This window comes from Leptopilina heterotoma, unplaced genomic scaffold (genome assembly GCF_015476425.1).
Source record: "Leptopilina heterotoma isolate Lh14 unplaced genomic scaffold, ASM1547642v1 Lhet_384, whole genome shotgun sequence".
Taxonomy (NCBI): domain Eukaryota; kingdom Metazoa; phylum Arthropoda; class Insecta; order Hymenoptera; family Figitidae; genus Leptopilina; species Leptopilina heterotoma.
In genome coordinates, this window is record NW_025111057.1 from 704,117 (window position 1) to 728,772 (window position 24,656).

A 24,656-nucleotide genomic window follows, 5' to 3' on the forward strand; every position below is an offset into this window, starting at 1 on the left:
TGTAAATGTAGCCAAAATTGATTATAGTTTTCTCTAATTTAATTAGACAAAATCTGACAAATGAAAACATTTTCCACTAAAACCTACGATCCACTGTAGTAATTTTTGGTGAGCAAGTGTGGCTAGCGAGTGCAGTCATATGGCGCCTGCATTTCTATTGGTTGCTAACTTCGTCAATCTCCGTAAATGAGCCGATGCCATCCGATCATTGACAGTGACTATGTTTCGCGTATGTAAAATAAATTTGGATATTATCTACAATAATTAAATATAAAGTGAAACGCAGGTCGTTCGTTATCTCAGAAATTGACCATTACAAATTAATAAATTTTGCATTTATTCCTGTCTCAATAACTATGTCTTATAATAAGTTGTTAAAAGTAAACTGCTTTCTCGTAAGTGCTGTAAATTTTCATCATTCAATATATAAGGAAACGAAGATGTATACTTTCAGTGAAATTCGTTGTCGTGCGTGCAGTTGTGTATTAGTGTATTAATTAACCGCGTCTATACATATAAGTGAAATAAACATGTGTGTGTCTTCAAATATTTATCCAACAAATATATAAGTGTGTGTGTGTCTGTGTATGTAAAAATCCTTCCAGTTTACCTCCATTAGTCAAGAATTGACGGGAAACCGGCGACAAAAATCCGTATTTTTTCTTTCACTCTTTCTTTCTGCATTTACAAACGACTATAGTAATTTTACGTACACAATGCTTCTGAGTTTACTACAGTTGTTTGGAACTATTGGATGAAATAGTAAGAAACTTTGCTAATTTGGTGAACATTTGTCGGATTAGTGACTTAGTGTAGAAAATAGTAAAAAATACAAAAAGTCCCCTTATTTCCGGTGGTTGCAATGTGAAAATAGTAAATTCTAGTGTGATTTTATACAAAAATTAGTAATCTCGGTCTCTCCGTGTATCACAATAACTCCATTTTTTGAGATTGGAATTCTTTAGAACTTCACACCTAAGGGGCCATACTTAAATTACGTAACGCTTCTTTTTTTCTACATACCCTTAATGGTGGGGCTCAAAGAAAAAGTGGTATAAAATAACAGTGCGAGCAAAAGTGAGTTAACTTTTCTGACGGGTAAGAATGGGCCAGATGAATGCTGCGAGGAAAAACAGAATTTCTTTCGAGCGCGAGCAAAAGCGGGCTAAATGGCTATCCCATTTTTGCTCTTAGTCAAAAGTTGATCCGCTTTTGCTCGCACCGTGAAGTCTATAGTAATGTCGAGATACGAGCCGTCGCTACATTTTGACAATTTGACGTTTTATTCCTTTTCGTTTAATTTACTTATATTTAATTGTTTTAATGCGTGAATAATAGGTAATAATAATTATAAATTATTATTTTATTTTTTTATTATATATTATATATTAATTATATATTATATATTAATTATATATTATATTATTATTATATTATATATTAATAATATATATATATATATATATATATATATATATATATATATATATATATATATATATATTATATTTTTATTATATTATTTTTATTTAATAATTATAAATTATTATTTTGTTAATATTACGTTTGATTCCATTTCGTTTATTTTACTTTTATTTAATTGTTTCAATGTGTGAATAATAAAATAAGAATAAATAATAAAAATAATAATAATAATGTGTGAATATTGATAGAATATTCCTTTAAAGTGAACAGAATATTTCTTCCAAAACTTATTTTTAATATTTTGTTGTTGTTGAAAAATTTGTTAGTTACATTAAAAATATGATCATGTTATTTATTTATTTATTTATATGTAGATAAATAATTTCCTAATATTTTTCAAGTTTTTAACATGCTAATTTTTACTGGAAAACTTTTTCATTTTTCTCGAAAAATTATTTTCAAAAGGTTGTTAAATAACAAATTTTAATAATTGAAATTAACAAAAAATTTCAAGTCAAAATTCCTAAACATTATAACTCTATTTCTTCCAAAGTTCAATTATTAAAATTTTTTTAATAAAAGTTTAGTTTCATAAGTCAATTTCAATTATTGTAATAAAATTTTTTAGAAATTCAATTATGTTTAAAAAATCTCGCATTAAAAATTCCTTAAAATGTAATTACTGACCTTAATTTTGTAAAAAAAAGTAAGTATTTCAAATATACAAAAATTTGTATTTCAAATTTCCTACATTTATATTATTTACAAACTTTTTAACAAAAATTATATTTCAAATTAATTATTTTCAAAAAATTATAGTATGAAATTTAAGGCAAATTTTTAGCAATTAAAATTTACAAATATTCGTAGTTTAATTTTTCTAAAATTCAATTTTTATTAAATATACATTAGAATTTAGATTGAAATTTTAAATAATTAAATTTTAATGTGCCTGAAGTTGCCATCGATGCTCAGCATCGAAATTTTTTTTTCATCAGACCATCAATTTTTTTGCATTTTCGTACTCAAGTAGGTACCCAATAAATACCTAATAAGTTTCGTCCTATTATCGATAGGGGAAAGTTGTCAAATCAACCCCTAAATTTAAAAAAATAAAAAAAAATAGGAAAAAATTGTTATTTAAAAACTAATAACGAGACCATAAATTTTATTGCATAAAATGCATTCACTCGATGCCCAATGAATACAAAAAAATTTTGACCCGCAAGTCGATAGGGAAAAGTTGTCATTTTCAACCCTTAATATTTAAAAAATCGAAAAAAAATTACAAAAAAATTTATTAAAATTGCAGTTATCCTTTGACCAGCGATTTTCTTTTTGTTTATTGTTTCTACATACTCCACTAATAATGAAAAATAATTTCAGAAAAATCGCCGCCCGGAAAACTTGATTTTTCTGCCCGTAAAAATTAAAAAATTGAAAAAAAATTAGAAAAAAATTTGTGAAAATTACAATTATCTTTTGACCAGGGATTTTCTTTTTGTTTATTGCTTCTACATACTCCACTAATAAGTAAAAATAATTTCAGAAAAATCTATTTTTCAATTATTATTGTTTACAACAATTTAAAAAAATTATTATATGTTTTATTAATTGCCTAGTGGTCTTCTTGGATTATCTTGAACTGATTTAAATCATGTGCAGTAACGGAATAAGAAATAAAAGTCCATTTTAAAAAATTGTATTAATTTGTTAACTTTGATTAAACTAAAAAATTATAAACAATTAAAATCTCAAAAATCAGTCTCAAGGGATGTCATAAGAATTTATTCCCCTTTAATTTAAATACAAGAACACTCAAATCGTTTAAAAATTGTAGGCTGAAGACATTTTTGAAAAGTAAATTGTAAAAAAATCCCACTGTGTGTAGGACCAAAATATCATTTGGTAGTCCCTATTCGATTTTCGTTCGTTGTGCTAAACGTGGAAAGCAACGTAGCGAGCCTTTAAATCTCAAGGTAAGCCGAAAATTGCCGAACGCATCCGAGCTAGGACCTAACAGGCAAACACTCAAGTTCGCGGAGAGAACAGGCGACGTTGAGAGTTTGTGTTGGAGAATTACTTCGGGTGTATTCGGGTAATCTCGTCTTCCCGTAGGATTTAAAGTATCGCTGCATTGCCCGAGCACTGAACGAATGCCAAAAGAAGACACGATAAATAAAAATCTCCCCTTGAATTGCACAATTCGGACAAATGGCAACTGTGATTTTAACAATTTTTTTTCTTATTTTTTTGAGTTTTACTAATATTTACGGGCAAAAAGTAAAACTTTCCGGAAGGCAATTTTTTTAAAATTATGTACACATATTAGAGGAATATGTAGAAGTAATAACAAAGAAGAAAAAATCCCTGGTCAAAAAACAACTGTAATTTTTACATTTTTTTTTTAATTTTTTCATTTTTACGGGCAAAAAATCAAAGTTTCCGGTCGACGAATTTTTTGAAATTTTGTTGATACATTAGGGAAATATGTAGAAGTAAGAAACAAGAAGAAAATCTCTCGTCAAAAGAAATTTGTAATTTTCACCATTTTTTTACCTATTTTTTCTTAATTTTTTTGTTTTTACGGGCAAAAAAGTCAAAGTTTCCGGGCGACAATTTTTTTGAAATTGTGTAGATGGGTCATTCTCACAATCGGGACACATGACACGTACAATAGATTTTTAAAAATAAATAATAATAATTTTTCAAAATCTTTACGTCCTAATAATAGCATTCATCATGATTTAATCAAATCCTATGAAAAATAAATCGAAAATTTGAAATATTTAAAGATACACGTGTTTATATAGCATAAAAACTCCCCTCCGTTACCGTTCATGAAGTAAGTTTCATTTATAGAAAAGGTATTATATTAATTCTGTAATACAAAAAAATCTTTTGCCCGGTAATATCTACTTATTATTTTATTTCTAATTGAATCATGAAAAATAAAGTAAAATATTTGTTAGTTATTTTTACCTAGAATTAAATTAGTTTTGTGCAGAAATAAAACTCCCCTCCGTTACCGCTCACAAATATAATTATAAAATATAAACAAAAACGATAAAATAGAAATAAATACATCAAATCTCTTTGTAGTGTCAGTATAGTTATGGTTATTGCATAAAATGATGAAACAAAATGAAAACAATTAGTTTTAAAAGAATCTTTAGTTTGTCAGTGTTCATCGACACAATAAAAACTCCCCTCCGTTACCGCAGTAAATTTAGTTTTTAGGACGTAAATAATAATAATTTTTAATAATCTTTAAAACATTGTTTTATTTAAAAACAAAGAAAACAAATGCTGTCATTAATTTATTTATAATATTTATTTTTTTTATATTATAATCATAACATTTTGAAGCTGTATAATGGAAGAAAACTCCCCTCCGTTACCCATGGTATATTTCCATTACACAGCACGTAAATTACAGACTTTATTAATCATCGGATTCGCCTGAAAATCGTTACTCGGGGATTTTTAGAGTTGCTGATTACGAATATGATAATAATTTTTGAAAATTCAAAATGGCGGATCCAACATGGCGGACAATTTTTTAAAACATTCATCGGATTTGCTTGAAACTTGTTACTCGGGGGTTTTTGGGGTTGCTGATTACGAATCTTATGTCAGTTTTTGAAAATTCAAAATGGCGGATCCAATATGGCCGACATTTTTTTTAAAAGCTGCTCAGATTTGCATAAAATTTGTTACTTGGTGGTTTTCGGGGTCGCTGATTACGAATCTGTTATTAGTTTTTAAAAATTCAAAATGGCGGATCCAACATGGCGGACACTTTTTGAAAAATTCATCGGATTTGCTTGAAACTTGTTATTAGTGGGTTTTCGGGGTCGCTGATTACGAATTTTGGATCAGTTTTAAAAAATTTTAAATGGCGGATAATTTGAAGATTGATGCTATTCGATAGAAATTCGTTCCTCAGGGGTTTTTGGGGTCGCTGAATTCGAATTTGATGTTTGTTTTTGAAAATTGCAAATGGCTGATCTAGTATGAATAATTAATTAGATTGGCTTAAAACTTGTCGCTCTGGGGATTTCGGGATTTTGAATTTTCAAAAACTGACATCGGATTCGTAATCAGCAACCCCGAAAACTCCCGAATAACGAGTTTCAACCATACCCGAAGAATTTTTGAAAAAAGTGTCCACCATATTGGATCCGCCATTTTCAATTTTCAAAAACTATCTTGAAATTCATAATCAGCGACCCCGAAAACCCCCGAGTAACGAGTTTCAAGCAAATCCGTTAAATTTTTGAAGAAAGTGTCTGCCATATTGGATCCACCATTTTGGATTTTGAGAAACTGACATCGGATTCGTAATCGGCGACCCCTAAAACCCCTGAGTAACGAGTTTTAATTAATTTTCATCAATTTTGAAACCCATTTAGCTGCGAGAAATTTTCAACAAAAATTCTGATTAAAAAACATTAATTTTTAATAATAATGTTGATAAAGATTGTAACCACGTATTTTATAGGCTTATTAGGATCCCCCTTTTGCCAAAGGACTAATAATAAAAGTGAATTTTCAACTTTTTTTAAAATGAAATTTCAATTCTGAATTTGTTCATTTCTAGAGATAGACCCAGATACATTAGGGGAATATGTAGAAGTAAGAAGAGGAAGAAAATCTCTGGTCAAAAGACATCTGTAATTTTTACAATTTTTTTCTTATTTTTTTTTTTTTTTATGGTCAAAAAAATCAGGTATTCCGGTCGGCGATTTTTTTGAAATTATTTTTATTTATCATTGGAGTATGTAGAAGCAATAAACAAAAAAAAATCCCTGGTCAAAAGATAATTGTAATTTTCACAAATTTTTTTCTAATTTTTTTTCAATTTTTTAATTTTTACGGGCAGAAAAATCAAGTTTTCAGGGCGGCGATTTTTCTAAAATTATTTTTACTTATTAGTGGAGTATGTACAAGCAATAAACAAAAAGAAAATCCCTGGTCAAAAGATAACTGTAATTTTAACAAATTTTTTTATAATTTTTTTTCAATTTTTCGGGCATAAAAATCAAGTTTTCCGGGCGGCGATTTTTCTGAAATTATTTTTACTTATTAGTGGAGTATGTAGAAGCAATAAACAAAAAGAAAATCCCTGGTCAAAAGATAATTGTAATTTCCACAAATTTTTTTCCAACTTTTTTTTCAATTTTTTAATTTTTACGGGCAAAAAAGTCAAGTTTTCAGGGCGGCGATTTTTCTGAAATTATTTTTACTTATTAGTGGAGTATGTAGAAGCAATAAACAAAAAGAAAATCCCTGGTCAAAAGATAATTGTAATTTTCACAAATTTTTTTCTAATTTTTTTTCAATTTTTTAATTTTTACGGGCAAAAAAGTCAAGTTTTCAGGGCGGCGATTTTTCTGAAATTATTTTTACTTATTAGTGGAGTATGTAGAAACAATAAACAAAAAGAAAATCGCTGGTCAAAGGATAACTGCAATTTTAATAAAGTTTTTTGTAATTTTTTTTCGATTTTTTAAATATTAAGGGTTGAAAATGACAACTTTCCCCTATCGATTTGGGGGTCAAAATTTTTTTGTATTGATTGGGCATCAAGTGAATGAATTTTATGCAATAAAATTTATGGTCTCGTTATTAGTTTTTAAATAACAATTTTTTCCTATTTTTTTTTATTTTTTTAAATTTAGGGGTTGATTTGACAACTTTCCCCTATCGATAATAGGACGAAACTTATTAGGTATTTATTGGGTACCTACTTGAGTAGGAAAATGCAAAAAAATTGATGGTCTGCTGAAAAAAAATTTTCGATGCTGAGCATCGATGGCAACTTCAGGCACATAAATTTTAGACTTATTAAAATTTGAAAGAATTGAATTTTTTTATTTAATATACAATATAGGGTAAGTGCGGGTATAGTCGGACAGTACTAGTAGTCGGACACTTTCGTGTTTTTTGGCAAATAAATAATAATGCATTGTGATAATTACTTTAAAAAGTATACAAAACGAATGTGTGAAGTTTATATTTTATTAAAATAGTGTTATTTTCGAAAATAATTAAACAAGAAATATTTTATTTAATGTTTTAAAAATCATGGTGTCCGACTATAGATACAACCATTTTCGAGTAGCGCGATGAGTGGCACAAAGTTTTGTTGATAATTAATCATAAATATTAAAACTTATAGGGTTTAAATATTATATTAATAACTTCTAATATGCTTTAATTCCATTTTCCAGTAGATAGCAATTAAAAAATTATCTTTTTCACTTTATAAATTCAAAATATCTGACAGATGTCCGACTATAGAAACAAAGGGGAAAAGTGTCCGACTACTAAAGCATTCGTAATTTTTTATTAAAATGTTTATATTTTATTAAATACTCAACTATTTGTAACAAATTTATATGATTTTTAATCCTGAAGAACTTCTTTAATTAATAATGTGCTTATAAACACAGTAGATATTTGCTATTTCAAGAAAAAAAGCATAATTTAAGATTGTATCCTTAAGTGTCCGACTACTAGTGCATTTACCCTATTTATTTAAAAAAAATTAATTTTAATTTGTTTAAAATTTAAAGTAATTGAATCTTCTTGTCTGATTGTAAAGTAATTGAATCTAAATTTAAATACCTAAAACTTGAAATAATTATATTATTCTTAAATTAGAATTTTAAAAAATTGAATTTGTTAATTAATTTTGAAATAATATCATTATAAGTATTAAAGTGGTAATAATATAAAATATATGGGAAGAGTGAAACGGGCAAAAATGAATCTTAAAATGAGTGCGGGCAAAAACGGAATATATCTGTATCCCTTTCTTGCGCGCAGTGAAATCTTATCCCGCTTTTGCTCGCAGCCAAAAGTAATTCGTTTTTCCTCGTAGCGTAACATTTGTTTCGTTCTTCCGCGCTTACGAAAACTTGACTCACTTTTGCTTGCACTGTTATTTTATACCACTTTTACTTTGAGCCCCTCAATGATAAATCGTCCAACGTCCTTCCGGCAGGACGAAAAAGACTCAGGTGAGTCCCTCCGAAATCACTAAAGAAAACTAACATGGATTCAGATAAATAAAAAATGATATATGGGTGATTCTCCACAAAGTGGTAACTTTTGAATATGTTAAAATTTTTTTTTAATTAAATTTTTTGGAAATTTTTTATTTAGATCTTTTTAATAAAGCTTGAGAATGATTATTTTATAGATATTGAGCTTAATTCTTTTTTTAGTTTTATATACAAACAATTTAAAAATTTGTAATTTAAAGGTTAAATAATTTATTTGAAAAAGTTAATTTTCGACTGTTAATAATTATAAATAGTGTAAATAAGCAAATAATTACTTTAAACTGCTTTAAATAATAAATAAATAATATTTTTACTCATACCTGTTATTGAAATTACATGTTTTGATACAGGTTAATCGAGGTTAATTAAATTAATTAAAAAAAAACAGAACACTTCCATTACGCGAAACGAAATTAGGAACTGGAGTTTACAGGAACTGGAGTTTACAAATCAAAGAAAAAAATTCATTAAAACCGTAAGAATTCATAAAAATAAACAATTTTTGCACATTATTAAAGAGATTTGCTTACTCTAAATCACTACTATTTTTATTTTTTTTTATACATTTAGAATTCGATAATTTTGGCGGAACTGGAGTTTACATACCATTAAAATACGCTATAAAATAATAGTAACTTTTGTAGTTTTAAATCTAAAAATTATATTTCTTTTTGCAAATTTAACATAAATACAACTTATTAACTTAATAATATTAATAGCAAATAAAATCGCACTAAAAAAGGGAACAAAATTAATGAAAATCAATGAAATTGTAAACTCCAGTTCCAAATAAAAAAGAGTGGGGAAAATATTTAAAAAATATTTTCACACAGATTTGTTAATGGAAATTAGAAAACGACACACAAAAACTTAGTATTTGAGATGAACTTTCGAATAGAATAAATAAAAAAACGTTTAAAATAAAGTTTGTGCAAAATAAAACATATTAAACTTCATGATTCATGTGTGGAGAAACGAAAAATGTGCATTTTTTGAACATTTGCAATTGAATTACAACTTTTGTTTTAAATTAAAATTTTTTTTCGATTATGATATTACTAAAAAACATATTGAAGATTAATTATGCAAAAGGTTGAAGTAGATTAGATAACAATTCTTCAAGTTATTAAATAGGGAACAGTGGGGAAGCAAAAGTGACCACTGAATGAAGAATCACCCATATATCATTGGAAAGGTAACGAAACAAGCTTTCAGCGCATATAAATATCGAGCTTGTAAGTTCAAAACTAAGGGCTGGGTAGTTTGAAGAAGTTACATGTTCCAAAAATTCACATAATTTTTAGTCACAGAATGACGAAGCCCGATCCTGCCGGCAGGACGCTTTTCGTTTTATTTAAGAGACTACCTAGCCCAGGTTTATAAATTTAAAGACTCGATATTTACATCATTTGAAAGCTTGTTTCATTACCTTTCCAACGATATATTTAGTTTTATGTTTATCTGCTTCCATATTAATTTTATAGAGCAATTTCGAAGGGACTCGCGCCTGAGTATTACTCAGATATACTGAACAACATTAAAAATGAATTTTTTTTTAATTGAACAATTAGGTTTCATTCTTTGAACTCTTCTAAAGAGAAAGAGACTTGTCCGGTCAAAAAATATTGATTTTTGGGGATTTTACATTAAATTTACGAAAAAATGTTTTTTTCACTGTTTAAAAACATAGCAAGTTTGAAGGCTTTGAAAAATGGTTTAAATTATTATTTTAAAAAGTCAAAAATATGGATTTTTTCGTCTTTCGGTCTATTTTAATCCCAAGGAGTGCCAGAAAAGAAAAGTTGAATTCCCTTTTTTTAAAAGCCTTTTTTCGGAACGTCCTTCCGGCAGGACGGGCGTTTGGACGATTTATCATTAACAATTGAGGCGTTCAGTCAAATAACTCGATCTTCGCTCGGCTGAAATTTGTGAAGCCAGTCAATGGCATGAAACATAGGGGGAAAAAAAATTTCAATATTTCGATATTTGAAAAACGCTATCTTAAAGAAAATCAAAAAGCACAACTTTTTTCTTATTGTCATTTTTTTATAGAACGATTATTTTTTACAAAAAAAAATAAAAAGTGAAAAATTTTTATTCTGAAATTTAATGAAATTTTAAAACATAAATCGCATTATCTACTACAAATATAAATGAATTTGATTGCAATTTGGTATGTATACTCATTAGGGTCTCCTGAAACTGAAAAAGTCTTAAAATTTTGAAAAATTATTCATTGTTTATATTTTTTTTTATTATAAATGATGACGTGTCAACAATGAAGCTTTGTAACTTTCAACGAGAAAAAGTATGCGGGGAAGTTTTGAGTTCAGCAAAGTTGCAGTGAGAAAGTTGTTCCTCAATATTTAAGGAAGTTTTTTGGAAAATTTCAAATAAATTAGTTAACAAACAAAAAAGTTATGTAATTTTTAAAGAATGCGCGCGCTGCGCGTTGACTTCAATGTTTGATACGAATATTTCATGTTTTTTGTAAATGTTTTAATTTATTTGAAAACTTTCAATCTATTTAATAGGAAAATATTACGTAGACAAATAATGTATATATTTAAAAAAAGTACAAATTTTCTCAGTATATTAAATATTGTGTGAAATAATTGTAAAAATAAAAATTGCTGAAAAGTATAAATATATTTAGTTGAACAAAAAAAAATTGTCAAATTTTTTAATGTGCTAATTTTTGTAAACAAATAAAATTATTATTATTCAAATAATAAAGCATGGAAATAAATGAACTGCATAATATGTGAGTGGTAAAATTGTGAAAATAGACATATTTCACGTGAAATATGTCTATTTATTTATTTATTTATTTTTTTTTTTTATTTATTTTGTTTTATTTAAATAGACATATTTCACGTGAAATATGTCTATTTTCACAATTTTACCACTCACATATTATGCAGTTCATTTATTTCCATGCTTTATTATTTGAATAATAATAATTTTATTTGTTTACAAAAATTAGCACATTAAAAAATTTGACAATTTTTTTTTGTTCAACTAAATATATTTATACTTTTCAGCAATTTTTATTTTTACAATTATTTCACACAATATTTAATATACTGAGAAAATTTGTACTTTTTTTAAATATATACATTATTTGTCTACGTAATATTTTCCTATTAAATAGATTGAAAGTTTTCAAATAAATTAAAACATTTACAAAAAACATGAAATATTCGTATCAAACATTGAAGTCAACGCGCAGCGCGCGCATTCTTTAAAAATTACATAACTTTTTTGTTTGTTAACTAATTTATTTGAAATTTTCCAAAAAACTTCCTTAAATATTGAGGAACAACTTTCTCACTGCAACTTTGCTGAACTCAAAACTTCCCCGCATACTTTTTCTCGTTGAAAGTTACAAAGCTTCATTGTTGACACGTCATCATTTATAATAAAAAAAAATATAAACAATGAATAATTTTTCAAAATTTTAAGACTTTTTCAGTTTCAGGAGACCCTAATGAGTATACATACCAAATTGCAATCAAATTCATTTATATTTGTAGTAGATAATGCGATTTATGTTTTAAAATTTCATTAAATTTCAGAATAAAAATTTTTCACTTTTTATTTTTTTTTGTAAAAAATAATCGTTCTATAAAAAAATGACAATAAGAAAAAAGTTGTGCTTTTTGATTTTCTTTAAGATAGCGTTTTTCAAATATCGAAATATTGAAATTTTTTTTTCCCCTATGTTTCATGCCATTGACTGGCTTCACAAATTTCAGCCGAGCGAAGATCGAGTTATTTGACTGAACGCCTCAATTTTAGAGAGTAGCAGCAATAAGTTTCTTTTGTCTATCATAAAATACAAACTACAACTGAATAATTATGATAAATTAATGAAAAATTATTTTTATTGTTTCAGCAAATTTATCCTAAAAGTGACGAACAACGGAATCGACTCAATGAAAGCGTGAAAACTATTCTATTGTTTAGAGCATTAGATAAGGTAAGACAAATTACAAATAATAACTTAAATAGTATAAATTCTAATTTTATGTAAATATATAGTTATATATAAGGGTGATTCTCACGAAAAGGACCCACATCGTGCAATAATTTTACTATGAAGGAAAATATACAGTTTCTTAGTAATTCCAATTTTCCTTTGCTTAATAAATTGAAATAATGGTTATAATTCATAATATTTCGATTGCGGGTCATTGATCCCATCGCCTGTATATAACGCGAAAATTGTCACCGGATCAGTCAGTTTGACTAATCACTAGTTTTAATGTTTGTGATTTGTAAATTCAAATATTTTATTTTTATGTTGTATTGCGTTTATTTATGGTTTTTAATTTATTGACGTGATGTTTATCTTATTGACTTTAACTAGGTAAAAATTGTTTTTTATTTTTTGTTCAATTTTAATTTATTTAAAAATTGTGTTGTATCTATTTAACCCTCCGTCACACACATGAGAAAAAATTACGACTTTACACACGTTTAGAGGGAATCCCTCGCCACATTGTAAAATAAGCAACATTACAACATAAACAAAGGAATCAACAAAAATTTAGTTTTAACACAATCTTACAAATATGTAGTAAATTATTCTAAATTATAAAATTAATAAAATTAATTTTCGGTCTCAAAAATAAAAATTAATTACACGAATGCACATCTTCGAAGGAATTCCACTTGACATGCAAAAATAATGTAACATTAACAAATAAGCAAAAAAATCATTAAACAATTCATTTTAATTATATTTATAATATAATTTTGTCATTAACCAACAGTGGAACAAAAAATGTTTTGAAAACTTGATTTTTTTATTTAACATAACCTCACTTTTTCGAGTTTTTTCTGGCTTTGAAGCTTCATAATTAAATATTAATTATGTTTAAACTAAATGTTTTTTTAGAAATGTGTTCAGGAGTAAATTGTCGAAAGGTATAGAAACTGATTATATTTTGCAATGAGGAAAACAAAAGTTATTTAAAAAATACTGAAACCGTGGAGGGAATCCCTCCCTAGGTGTGTGACTGAGGGTTAAAAAAAGTTTTTTTCTTATTAATGTGACCTGATGATGGTGGCAAACCAGACCACCGAAACGTTGACTATTTTATAAAAAATAAAAGAGTGTTTTTCTTTTACCTTTTATATTATACGTCTTCCAAAAATCGAAAAAATTAATTTATTAAATTGTAGCTATTAATTTTTTAAAGATTTATTAATCCTACACGGAGAGAAAAATCTAGCTTTAATAGTATGACACTATCTATGCTTCTTTCGTATGGCCTATAGTCACGCTTCAAAGGTATGAAAACATACCAAAAAACCATGGGTCCACGCCGGTCCACGCTTTCTCGGTATAGGCCAGTCGGTGAGTGCAAAAAGTGCACATAAATGCAACCAGAAAAGTCTCAATAGTTTCTTGCAGTTTGAGGGCCCCATATAAGAGCCCCATGGTTTGCTCCCGATTTCCAGTTGCAAAAAATAGTGTAAACAATCGTCAAAGTTCGAGAAACGTAGTTTTTCGATGACCCTTGCTTCCGGTTAAATTTTAAAGGAAAAAGTTGTGATTGAAAGTTGTAGAGCTTGAAAATACCTTTCAAATGACTGGTCATACGTTGAAAAAGGTTAATTAGTTTAGTTGCAAATGAATTTAAACCATTAAAAATAGCACTTTTTTAATTGTTTAATAACTTTGTTAATAATTATTGAATTTGTTTACAACTCACCAGGAATATTCTCCTTGCGAAGCTGAATAAATTAAAAAAAAATCAACTCGATCGGACAAATAGTTTATGTTTTATTCCATTTGTTAACTAAAAACATGAAATTTTTCAACGGAATTTCCCCACTTTTGGACCTGCGAATTTCGTTTTTTTTTCTTCGAGAGTACAGTTTAGGAGTCAAACTTTCATTCCATTTAAATGGGAAATTGTTTTTTTTTTATCTAAGTGCATAATAATAGACGTTAAAAAAGGGTATGTTTTTATCTTAGGGCATAAAAATAGACGTTAAAAAGGGTATGTTTTTTTGACATAAACAAATGGAATAACTCAGTCAATTTTCATTTTATCGATTTGGTGTAAAGGGAATTTAATTTCATTCGTTTTCACAAAACTTTTCCAAAAAAAAAATCTGACCTAGCTTCAAGGGGGAGGGAGTTAGTTTTTTTCAAAAAATTCCTGACTGCTTTATTATCAATATTTGTAATTGCAATTCATACCACTTATAGTTCAATATATGTATTTTATGAAAAAAAATTGAACATAAGGTTTTGTGCATTTATGAAAATATGTTATGAAAAAAAATATGTTATATTTATGAAAGTATGTTTTCTGTCCAAGAAAATATTTTCTTGATTTGAAAAAATTTATAGATTTCAATCAAAAAAATACTTTCTCAATACAAGTAAATTGTTTACTTAAATTACCCCCCCCCCTTACCCCCATCCCATCTTTTCTAATACTTAGGTCAAACATTTTTATTATTTAATTAATTAACATTTATATTTTTTATTTAAATAATTGTTATTTTACATATATATTTACATTTAATTATTACTTAACACAAATACAACAAATATACCTTGAAAGAAAATTTTCCACGGTTGGAGGAATTGAACTCGGGTTGCACGCACCAGAAGCCGTCACGCTACCACTATGCCATCCTAGCCTCAATGGACAGTTTTCAAAAACTGATATTTAAGTTGCATATACATTTGAAGAAAAATATTTTCTTGGATCAAGAACACTGGCATTGTGTTAAGTAAAAAAAAGTTTCAAAGCAAATAAATAAAATGATTCGATTCAAGAAACATGAATTCTCCACACAATACTTTATTATTTCGCTTAAGAACATGATATTCTAGATTCAATACTTTTTGGTACTTCGGAAAAGTAAAATATTTGGTTGAAATAATTACATATTGAGTTCTGCCAAATACTAAATTGTTAATTCAAGAATTCTGTTCAATGCTAATATTTACTTGACACAAGAAAATGAATTTCTTTCTTCAAATAAATATGGGATTAATTGAATATAATTTTTAATCAACTTGAAACAAATATTTACTTATATTAACCTTCGTATTTTCTTGAATCAGGATTATATGAGCGTTAAATTAAGTAAAAACTTTTTTAAAGGAAACAAAAGAATGATTTAATTCAAGATCTTACTCTCTAAATCTGAATATGTGAAATTTCACTTATTGTACGTTATAAGTCGTCCTCTCGATCAATAAGTGCATATACACTTATAAATAAGTGAATTTTTCACTTATTCTGAGTGAAATTTCACTTATTATAAGTGTATATGCACTTATTGATCGAGAAGACGACTTATAACGTACAAATATGTGAATTTTCACGTATTCAGATTTAGAGAGTATACACTTAATTGAATTGAATAAATAAAATATTTCATTCCAGAAAATATAACATTCTCGCAAGAAATTAATGATTTTGAAACATGAGAATATAGAAATGCTTCAAGTAAAAGAAATGCTTAGATTAATTAATATTTCTTTGAAACAAAATAATTTTTAATTGAGTTAAAACAATTATTAACTTGTATTAATCTTCCCATTTTCTTGGCTCAAGACTATGGGTGTTGGATGAAATAAATAGTTGCTTTAAAGGAAATAAAAAAATTATTTGACTCAAGATACCAAATGACTCAAGGAAAATTACTTGACGTGAGAACATGATATTCTTGATTCAATACTTTTTCGAGACTTGGCGCATGTAAAACAGTTCGTTTGAAACAGTAAGATATTTACTTATGTCAAACCCATATTTTCTAATTTCAATAACTTTGCTCAATGCTTAAAATTACTTGACACAAGAAAATAAATTTCTTCCAATAAGAAAATATGGGTTTGTTTCAAATAAATCAGGTCAAGAAAATGCATTTACTTGATTCCATGAACTTTTTTTTCAGTGAAGTTATGACCATTTTTGCGAATTTGAACGGCTGAATTCGTTTTGTGGCGGGCGAGAATCAAGCGCCACCGAGTTCCCCCACTCCGCCGTCCGAAAGTTGAAAAAGGATGCATGTACTTTCACTTGATATAAATGAAAAATAAAAGCACAAAACGTTAAGTTCAATTTTTTTTCATAAAATACATGTTTTGAACTAAAAGTCGTGCGAGTTTTAATAAAAAATATTAATAATTAACTTGTCAGGAATTTAAAAAAAAAAGTTATCTCCCCCCCTCCCTTCAAGTTAGGTCGGATTTTTTTTTTAAAGTTTTGTGGAAACAAATGGAATTATATGCCGTTTATGAAGTGAATAATTGATGAAGTGAAAATTGGCAGATTAATTCCATTTGTTTATGACAAAAAACACACCCTTTTTTAACCCTTTTTATTATGCACTTACACAAAAAAAATCAATTGGCTATTTAAATAGGATGAAAGTTTGACTTCTTAAGTGTACTTTCCAAAAAAAATCGAAATTCGATGTACCAAAAGTGGGGAAATTCCGTTGAAAAATTACATGTTTTTAGTTAACAAATGGAATTATGCATAAACTATTTCTCCAATCTAGTTATTTTTTTGGGGATTTATTCAGCTACGCAAGGAGAATATTCCTGTTAAGTTATGAACAAATTCGATAATTATTAACAAAGTTATTAAACAATTAAAGAAGTGCTATTTTTAATGGTTTAAATGTATTTGCAACTAAACTAATTAACCTTTTTTAACGTATGACACATCATTTGAAAGGTATTTCCAAGCTCTATAACTTTCAATAACAACTTTTTCCCCTAAAACTTAACCGGAAGCAACGAGCATCGAAAAACCATGTTTTCCAAACTTTGGACACTTTGGTTTACACTGTTTTTCGCACCCGGAAATCGAGAGCAAACTGTGGGGCTCTTATATGGGGCCCTCAAACTGCAAGAAACTATTGAGACTTTGCTGTTTGTATTTTTGGGCAGTTTTTGCACTCACCGACTGGCCTAAATTATCATCGTCACTATCTAATTCTAACTCTTCCAAATTTTCATTTTCCCATTCCACATTATCATCTTCTAACTTAAGTTGTTTTAATAGGTCTTGTGCTGCTAAATTTACGACATGCGCATAACACTGAAAGTGTTGGTTCTTAGAATCAAGATTAATCAAGTATAATAACTCTTTCATAAAGGTGGTATTTGACGATGCGTTGTCCACTGTAATTCCCTGAATTTTTTCCTCTAAACCATAATTTTTTACAACTTTATAAAAAATTAGGGCAATATCTTTACCTGTGTGCTCACCATTTGCAGCACAGAAGTCAATTAAAAGTGATTGTAAGGCCCAGTCATCATTTATAAAGTGAATGGTTATTACGTGGTACGATTTACCCGCAATTGAAGTCCAACTGTCTAGGGTGAAGGAAATTTTTGATTTGTTATTCTGAACAATGGACATCGCAGCTTTTTGCATATTTTCAAAACGTGTAGCTATCAATGATTTAAGTTCAATTCTTTTCGGAAATTGTGCTTATGGGTTTAAATACAGAAAATACTCCTGTGTTTCTTCATCGTCAAAAAAGTTGTATGGTAAATATTTTTTGACTATCCAGTCTACAGTTTTTTCATTAAGGTGCTCTTGAGTAAACGCTTATGGGAACACAAGGAATTGTGGAGTTCAATTATAGTGGAAATTGTTAATTAATATACACTGAAAGAATTTTAGGCAGGCTGCTGGCTTTTCATGTCCGAAATTAGTGCCCCTTGCCCAGGGCTCGCAGCTCACCTCAAAAAAGCGAGCATCTACTCCCGAAAGGTGAGCAGCTGCCCCTGAGGAGTTGCTGCTTACCTTTCGGGAGTAGATTCTCGCCTTTTTGAGGTTAACTGCGAGCTTGAAGCAGCGAGCTCCAGCGGCACTCATGTAAAGCCTGCAGCCTGCAGCCTGCCCAAAATTCTTTTAGTGTAGAGTTAGGTCAGAATTAAAAGGGTGGCCACATGTCAGTAAAGTCTGCAAAGTCAGGAAAAAAATGTTTGTCAGTAAAGTCAGAGAAATGTCAAGAAAAAACTTTTTTGTCACGGAAATTAAGAAAATTGAGACTTTTTTCGACTTATTTTAAAAAATTGCGACTTTTTAGATTTTTTTCCCAAACATTGAAACAAAATTCCACAATTTTTAGTAAAAAATTGCAACTAATTTTGATTTCTATTGATTTTTATAATGTTAATAAAAAATTTTTAGATGTAAATTTACAAATGAAAATCAATAAAAATTATGAAAATTAGCTTCTAATTTTTAAAATTCAATACTTTCAGTATTTTCAATTACATATTTCCAAAAATTCAAATAAATGCAAAAATAATATTTTAGAATTATTTTTAACATTTTGGAGAAAAAGATCATGTTCAAAGTTTTTAATTAAAATTCAACAAAAAATTAATTAGTTTAATTAAATTATACAAAAATTCTTTTAAGAAATTTAATTATTTTCGAAACATTACATATTTTTTAAATCTAATTCTTAGAATTGTTTTATTATAATTTTTTAAGATTCAATTATTCTAGAACAAAGTAAAAAAATTAATGAAAATTTACTTTTTCAGACTTATTGGAATTTCGAAAAAATCATGGTCATATTTTTTATAATTAAAATTCTTCGAAAATGTGATGATTTTTATTTATATTTTTTAAAAATTCAATTAGTCTCAAAAGATTTTACCAAATTTCCATATTGTTTGGAAATTTTTTCAATTGTATATAATTAGAAAACTATTTTCTTATAAAAATTATTTCAAAATATTTTTAAAATCTTAATTGTAAGAATTTTTTTATTATAATTTTTAGAAAATAATAAATCTTAAAAACTTAGGAAAAAAACATGGACAGTTACAATTATCATAAAAAATTGCATTTCTGTATTTAAAGAATTTAATTCTATGTATATAGAAGAAATTTCGGAAAATTATTTAAAACGATTGAATGAAAGATGAAGTTTAGTTGAAAATTGTAGAAAATAATTGTATTTAGGAAGTGTTATAATTGTAATTTTAAGAAATTATTAAAATTCATAACGTTTACTCATTTTCTGTAAACTTTTATATTTTTCTTAAAAAAGAATTTTGTCAGGGAAAATGATTTTAATGTCAGTAAATTGTCAGGGAAATATCAGGGAAATGGATAAACTGAAACTTGTGACCACCCTGATTAAGTTAGAATAAATGTAAAGTTAAATTAAAATAGTTTTGATTAATAAACATATTATATTAAAATACGATTTATTTTACGATATATTACAGTCAAATCATTTTTTTAATTATAAAAAATTCAATGATAGACTAATAAGTAAAGAATATTATATACTATATTAATTCTATGAATATATAATATATTATAGTTTAGTCAACGCGAAATATGTGCTAAGAATTTAATTTTTTATTTATATTTTTTATGATAAAGTTAAGTTACATATTAATAGAATTATTAATAAATTTGTCAATGTTTAAGCTAAACCTAAGTTATAATTAAAGTACATTAGAGTTATAAAAAAGGAAAGTTAATCAAATAAAGGTTAAAATATAGTAAGTTTCTTGTAAATTAAAATTTTTAAAAATATAAATTTAAAATTATTTTTGAAAAAATATTTTAGCAATAGAAAATATTTCTAAATTAAAAATAATAATTATTAATTTAAATTTTAGACTACAATATTACTTGAGAATGTGGGCTTGACACAATCAAATAAATTTATATTCTTCTTTTTATATTCTTCTGGATGCTTCTTTTCTAGATGTCTTTTAATTCCAGTGGTGTTTCCTGAAGTCATTTTAATAGAAGTTTGCGTTTGGTTATTTTGTAAACATATTTTACAGTTTGCCCATTTTATATTTTCGATAATTGAAAATTCAAAATATTCATCTAAAGATTGTCCATTTCTCTTTCTTCTTTTATTAGGTGGGTAGGGATCGTTTTTATTTATTGGTATTGCAACATTTTCTTTCAATAGATTTTGATTTGACATTTTTTTGCGAATTTATTTAAGGGGTTACGCCACCCTGAAATTTTCAAAAAAATTTATTTTTTTTTTTTGCTTAATTTCAAAGTTTATATTCTAACGAATATTTTGAGATGTCGCCGAAGACAATGTCTCACTAATTACAAAAGTTATGGTCATTAGAAGTCAGCGCGGTGGGGACGCGCCGAGAGCTGCTGGAAGCAGCGACTTTCTAATTTCGAATGGTCTAGGGGGCCCTTTCATGATTTAGGAAGGGTCCTTTTCATTGTATCCCTTCCATTCTTAAAGAAAAAAAAATTATGGCCCAGGAATTGCTGATTAAATAGTAAATTGAAAAATTTTCAAGTTATAATACACTAAAGTTCATTTTTTTATCCTTTTGCGTTTTTCTCGAAACCACAATTTTCGAGACGGTGTACACGATAACTCAAAAACTATTAAATCGATTGACTTGAAAATTAATATACATCTGCCTAAATAGATTTTCCAGAGTGACGTGGGATTTTTTTGATTGAATAATTTGAAAATTTTTTATCCAATTTTTTATACAGTAATTTTAGCCAAAAAAAAATGTCAATTTTTGAAGTGCTTCCATTTGCGTAAAAATTTTTTTTTTTAAATGGCTTCGTCACTCTGTTCAAAATTTATCACTTTTTAAGAAAAATATTGTTTTACTTGTTTCTGACAAAAATTGAACTGCCAATCATGTACACCATCAAGGAGTGCTCCGGAAAAATTGATCCACGCCAATAGTTATATCTTCGCCATTTTTAATTAAAAACAATTTTTTTTTAATATTTATAAAGCTCAATATATGTACTAAAGCATCAATAAATGCAAAGAAGTCCTACCTCAAACAGTTTTATCAAAAAAATTCCTAAAAAACCATCCGATTTTCATGCTTTCAGGGTGGCGTAACCCCTTAAGTCAGTGACAAGTGCATCGAGAACTCGGCCGAGAAATGAGATGAGATGAGACAAGCAAAACAAAAGATAAATCAAGCTTCTCATTTTCGATCAAATCATTCTCATAACCAAAATGAGCGAGATAATCGAGAATCTATGATCGACGTGCATCTCTACCAATAGATATTGAAAAATAATATTTTTTTTAGTACTAACTTCAATTTATTAAAAAAAAACTTTGATCGACAATTCGTCGAGATTGTCAAATTTATAACGAGCTGAACGATATTATTAAATAAAAAGACGAGCAAATTGACTCTCTAGTTGGTACTAGAAGCTACCGAACCCAGAACTGACCCCCCTCCAACATGTCACCCAAAAAAGACTTTTTTTAATATACTATGATTATTACATTAAGTAAAAAGAACCTAAAGAACTATAATATTAAAATTGTTACCCATCCCTGGTATTCCTAGATTTAACATTATTGGCTTCCGCCCATCTGATTTTTTATTTTCTATCTAAATGAAAGCTTTCCAAAAAAAGAATTAACCATTTTTTATCTCTAAAATTGGGAAAAGTCCTTCTTATGCATAATTACCAAACTTATGTATTTTGATGCGCTGATTACGGAAATAATAGCGAAAATTGGCGCAAATTTTAATTTTATGGTGAAAACCATAAAAACACCATAAAATTGAAGTTTCATATGTATTACTTTTAAGAAATGCAAAATTTCAAAAAATGTTGTATACAAAAGTTGTAGATCTCAATAAAATACAACTTTTTTGTTCTATACATTTTAAAAAAAAATGTCTATTTTTCGAGAAAAATGCAGAAAACCATAAAATTCCATGAAAATTCGGTAATTATGCCTATGTTAATTTCCCTTAATTTCTCTGACTTATGGTTCATAAAATTTATTTTTCTGGCAACAAGAATTACACTATCTGTCACTTATTAGGTTAGGGTACGTTAACCGACTGTTAACTTTACACACGTTAACCGACCTCTTGTGGCCAGTTAGAGTTAACGTCGCTTAAATCGAGATAACGTTCCGTTAAAAGTTGGTGAAACGCAAGTAGAAATTTGACGGTCGGGATTCGCGCCTTTTCTGTTGAAGAGTAAAGACGTCTTTTCGTCTTCTCTTCTTACTCTGTAAATTTCTGAATTGCGAGATATTATTCTCGCCGGTCCTCCGATGTTCACTAAGTGTTTCTTATTTTTGTGAATTAATCACCTGTGATTTGTTTTTTTTTTACTTTTGTGTTCAGTTAATTTAAACTTAAATGAAATTTTTATTAAGTTGTGTATGTGTGATAATCTCAGTTATTAAGTGCTCCGTCATACTACTACAAAATATTGAACCTTTAACTTTTTATATAATTTATCCCTCACATAAAAAATAAGGAAAAAATCTAAAGTGAATTTAAATGAAATGAGGAAATAGTGCAATAAATTCTGACATTAATTTTAAAGAATATTTGAGTTCATAAGTTCTGAAAGATCCAGTGAAATTATTTTCCACCAAAACAAGTAAAGGTCAACACTAAAAACAATATCTGCTGACAACTCAAGGTTGGATCTTTATTTACTTTCCATTACTTGTTTCTCCTATCTTATGCTCAAATAAATTCCTTATTTCTTAAATTAATTTTTCCTTTTGATTATTCTTGTTACTATATTTGGTTTCACCTGGCTATTTTATTTTGAATTCGTGTTATTTACATTATTTTATCTAACCAATTTATAGGAAAGATATTTGCCATTTTTCATTTTTTTTTCTTCTTACTTATGATTACTAATTTTATTTAAATTATTGAGTTGTCTTCTTTGTTATTATGTTAAATTTATTTAATTAATTAATGAGGCTGGAATCTGTTTTGGATTTTGTTCTCTAATAACAATCTCAATCTTTTACTTTTCTCGTTTTTTTGTTGCTGATTGGTTACTTTCCTTTTTAGATTCGTTACTATGCCTCCTAAGAACCCGCTGAACACACCTGAGATGTCCTCAACTACAAATGGATTGAATTTAGCCACAAGAAGGCCAGGAGTTGGAAGAGGATTTCTGAGTCAGAGAAGTTCTGATAGGAAATTCCTTCAAATACAACAACAACAAAGACAACAAACCAATATTCAATCTAAAAGTTTGGGTAAAGGGGGTAACGGCAACAATGGGAAAATGGAAGTGGAGGAGTCTAATGTGGGGGATAAAAAGAAAAGATCTCGATCTTTAACTAAATCAGTGAACTGTTCTTCACCTAATGCTTCAGATTCTTCAGGTTCTTCTAAAACTTCTCATAAGATTAAAAAAAATTCTCTATTTCCACTCAATCTTAAACTGAAATTGTCCAACTACCCCACATGATGATGGGGAAAAACCTCCTGAATTGTCTAGTAAGCTGAGTGATCCTGATACTCTACATTCTGTTGATGATCCTCTTGATAAGGAGGATTCTCAAGCGGATCATGGAGATGAGGTCCTCTCTGATGAGCGGGAATCTGCTCTTGATAGGGGGCTGAAACTCAGAGATCTGCTGGAGAATCCAATTTGTTATTGGTCGTGTTCGGAGAATGTGAATAGTCTTTTTAGATATGGGGAAAAATCTATTGGCCCTTTTTTTGTTCTAATGGAGTCAAAAGATCCAAAAAAAAGCTTTGGGCAAATACGATCCCTTTGCCATCTCTAATCTCATAGAATCTATCATTTCGGGCCCTAAACGAATTTTTAGAAGTGGACAAAACCAAATCAAGATTATTTGTGAGAATTATAAAGATGCTAACACCTTGATTGATTCTTCTGAATTAAATATAGTATATAGAACTTATATTCCCGAGAGTCAAATAAGCCGAAGAGGATTTAGTAATGATATTCCAACTTCAAGATCTGTTTCTGAGTTGAGAGATGGTCTGGATGCAGATACTAGAAACAGTGTAATAGCTATTAAGCGTTGCTTTAACAATAAATTGGAAATCACAGGTAGAGTTGAATTTTCATTTAGCTCTACTTTTATTCCAAGAATCATCTTTGTTAGGGATTTTGCATTGACTATTACCCCTATTATCCCTAGACCATCGCGGTGTTTTAGATGTCAGAGATTCTCTCATATCGCTGATCAGTGTCGGTCAACACATCCGGTTTGCTCCCATTGTTCGGGTAATCATAGATACAATATTTGTCCATATAGAGATCAAATTCCATTGTGTACCAACTGTGGTGGTCCACATGATGCTGTAGATATCAACTGTCCTATTTATAATTTTGAATTTGAAATCTTAAGATGCCGGTA

The 24,656-nt window shown here is 28.0% G+C and overlaps 1 protein-coding gene across 2 annotated transcripts in view; it reads left to right on the top strand.

Annotated features, from left to right (window-relative positions):
- LOC122505980 (cAMP-dependent protein kinase type II regulatory subunit) overlaps positions 1-24,656 on the top strand; it is a 214,285-nt gene that overhangs the window by 94,862 nt on the left and 94,767 nt on the right. For both annotated transcript variants that reach the window (XM_043617907.1, XM_043617906.1), the window contains one exon: positions 12,397-12,480. In XM_043617907.1, coding sequence (XP_043473842.1) covers positions 12,397-12,480 — 84 coding nt within the window. The remainder of the gene's footprint in view (positions 1-12,396; positions 12,481-24,656) is intronic.